The 3632-nt window shown below is 30.2% G+C and overlaps 1 protein-coding gene and 1 non-coding gene across 2 annotated transcripts; one reads left to right on the forward strand and one right to left on the reverse strand.

The window, feature by feature from the left end:
• Positions 1-458: 458 nt before the first annotated feature.
• GSH1 (glutamate--cysteine ligase) lies at positions 459-2474 on the forward strand (the record flags this gene model as incomplete). Its single annotated transcript, XM_041550489.1, has 1 exon — positions 459-2474. The coding sequence occupies one exon, from the start codon at positions 459-461 to the stop codon at positions 2472-2474; it is 2016 nt and encodes a 671-aa protein (XP_041406423.1).
• An 873-nt stretch (positions 2475-3347) lies between these two features.
• On the reverse strand, positions 3348-3420 carry KABA2_04S09504. The gene has a single exon. It is a non-coding gene; the product is annotated as a tRNA-Arg (tRNA).
• Between the last annotated feature and the right edge of the window lie 212 nt (positions 3421-3632).

Here is a 3632-nt window from a genome sequence, read left to right on the forward strand (position 1 = left end):
ATTTTTTTTTTTTTTTTTTTTGATTTATAATTTTCTATCTTCATCATTACTCTTGTTTTTATTGTTTCTTTAATATATTTCATGTATTTTGTTATTCTTGGTTCTACATATTTTTCTAACGCATTTACTATTCATTATATAATACAATGAACTAATGAGATATATATATCTGTAAGAAATTAAAAATATATATACATACATAATATTTGACAATTGATCGAATATATTATTATATCTATTGAATGCTTTTCGATAGCAAGGTGTAACCTATTAAAAAAAAACTGTATTTAAAATTTGTCAAGTTTTATTTTCATAATTTATTGTCTATATTTTTATGAATATATAATAACCTGAACTGAAAAAATATAAGAATTTAACATTAGTATTATACTCTTTTTTGTTCTATTAGTATTATAGTATTATACATATTCCTATTAGAACGGTTATAAGAAACAGAAATGGGTTTATTAGCTGCTGGGACACCATTGACTTGGTACGATTCAAGACGTTATAATGAACATGTTAGAACCGAAGGTATAGAACAACTGCTACAAGTTATGAAAGCAACCGCAAGTAGAGATCACGATCCTTTATATTGGGGTGATGAATTGGAATATATGTTGATGGAAATAGATGATACAAATTGCAACACTATGCTGGACGTTGTCGATGATAAAATTATTACTGATTTAAATACTGATGATTACCAACTTTGCAAAGATAATAATGTTGAAATACATCCAGAATATGGTAGATTCATGGTAGAGGCAACTCCAGGTGGTCCATATCACGGCTTAGCTAATGGACATTTCGTGGAAAGTAATATGGTAGAAAGAAGGAAAATTATCGATTGGAAATTAAATCAATATGCTAGACGATTACCAAAGGGTAAAAGATTATCTGTATTGACTATGACTTCTTTTCCTAGACTAGGTGCATCAGGTAAATTTTTGAATATTGAAAATCAATGGGATCATAAGAATTCTGCATCAAGATCCTTGTTTTTACCTGATGAAGTCATTAACAGACATGTTAGATTTCCAACTTTAACAGCAAATATTAGAGTGAGACGTGGTGAAAAAGTATGCATAAATTTGCCAATGTACAAGGATAAATTTACTCCAGAGTATGATACTTCCATACAAGACAGAGAATGGTTTATCCCAGAAGATTTGGAATCGAAATTAGCCTCGAAGAAAGGACATATCTATTTGGATGCAATGGGGTTTGGTATGGGTTCAGCTTGTCTACAAATGACCTTCCAAGCTCCAAATATTGAAAAGTCAAGGTTTCTTTACGATTCTTTAGTGAATTTTGCTCCTATTATGTTAGCTGTCTCTGCAGCTGCACCTGCATTTAAAGGTTGGTTAGTCGATCAAGATGTTCGTTGGAATGTCATTTCGGGAGCGGTTGATTGTCGTACTCCCTTTGAACGTAGTGTAAAACCTATCTTACCAAAATATAATAAGGATGGTCTTGGCGGTATAAATGAAGAAGAACAATCAAAATTGCAAAGAATTCCAAAATCCAGATATAGTTGTGTTGATTTGTTTTTAGGTGGTAAAAATAAACATTATAATCGTACTTATAATGACACGGAAGTGCCAATTAATGATAAAGTCTTAAATAGATTATTGGAGAATGATATTTTTCCATTCGATTATGATTTGGCTAAGCATTTTGCTCATCTATTTATTAGAGACCCAATTGCTATCTATGAAGAAAGTATAAATCAAGATAATATGACCTCAACAAACCATTTCGAAAATATTCAAAGTACAAATTGGCAAACATTACGTTTCAAAGTTCCAAATCAAAATGCCGTCCCATCAAATAAGTGTGCTCCTGGTTGGAGAATAGAATTTAGACCACTTGATGTCCAAATTACCGATTTTGAAAATGCTGCATATGCCAACTTCATCTTCCTTATAACTGAAGCCATTTTAATACTTGGCGAAAATTTAAATCCATATTTGAAAATGTCTCATGTATGGGAAAATATGGATAAAGCACATTCAATGGATGCTATAATAAAAGAAAAATTCCATTGGAAAGATACCTTCAATACCGAAAGTTCGACCACTTCATTAATGTCAATCAATGAAATTTTCCATAACAGTAAATCGGGTATATTTGCAACTTTTATTAATCCAATATTGATGTATAGAGGCTTGGTCAACAAGGAATGGCAAGAATTAAAGGAATCTGCCAATTATCAAAGGTTATATTACTATTTGAAAGTTATTTCTGATAGGGCATCCGGTAAGACCGTATCCGTAGCAAGATTTATCCGTAATTTAATTATTAGTCATCCAGATTACAAACAGGACTCCCAAATTTCTGAATTGATTAACTATGATTTGACTTTAGTATTTGAAAGATTGACCAATCTTGATAACGCAAATGACGAAATCACCGCACTGTTTGGTCGTTCTACCGCTGAATACTTGACATCAACTAAATTAAATAAATAGAATTATTGATATTAATTCTTCATTTTAAATATTAGTAATATAAAGTGTAACATATTCCGTTATAGATTAATATTTAATTAAAAAAAAATTAGATATATGGTTTAATATTTTAGTTGAAGAAATACATAGCCTATAATGCAACTTTAAATATTTTGGAAAATATATTTCATGATTCTGGGTTTTAAATTTCTAAAATACTAGGTTTGTTACAAAATATCAGTGTTAATATTAATTGCAATCCTGCAAAAATAAAACGGATAACATTTAAAAAAAAAAAATTTTCCATTAGCTTATTCTTCATGTCGTTGGAATACTTAATGAACCATTGTGATTTGCGATTATTTCATTTTATGAGAAAAGAAGGTATTAACAATAGGAATGTCCTCCTTTGGATATGGTTATTGAAATATCAGCAGTCAAAGAAAGGTTATCTAATATAATGTATCGTATGTGCTTCGACCCGTTCTACAGCGATACTTTATAAGTATGGCACATATGAGAAGAAATTGAGACTATTTAATATACCTCCAAAATGAGTAGTTGAGAAGACAGAAAAAGTCAGCGTCTCCTCATACCGAATACACTAATATTAAGATTTTACATCTCAAATTTGGTAAACATTTAGTCAATTAACTGTCAATAAGTTAATCTTGTATACAATTTATCATAATATTGAAGAATATTGATCATCCTCTTTTTAGTATCCTTAATTTATATTAGATTGTCAAACCTTTTACTACATAACTTTTTGTTTATGTAGATTGAACAAAAATAAAGCATTTTTCATGACACTTTCGACACTACAAACCATCATAATATATCTTCACAACGACGTAACCAATATATCATTTAAATGATATATCAAAAAATATTCTTCCCCGCCAGGACTCGAACCTGGAATCTTCTGGTTCGTAGCCAGACGCCGTGACCATTGGGCCACGAGGAACAAGAATTAGTAAAACGAGATTCCTGAAACAAATGAAATTATATCATAAACATCATAAAGGAGATAACTGGGTTTCAATCTTATAATATATTAATTATGTTGAATATGTAGCGGCAGCACTAAAAAGGCTAACATTAGCTTAACCTATCTGAAGGTGAAGGTAGCTAATATAAGTAGAATTTAGAGTGTGCTGCACTACCGTATATATAATA

This window comes from Maudiozyma barnettii (genome assembly GCF_903064755.1).
Source record: "Maudiozyma barnettii strain CLIB 1767 genome assembly, contig: KABA2_04, whole genome shotgun sequence".
Lineage (NCBI taxonomy): Eukaryota > Fungi > Ascomycota > Saccharomycetes > Saccharomycetales > Saccharomycetaceae > Maudiozyma > Maudiozyma barnettii.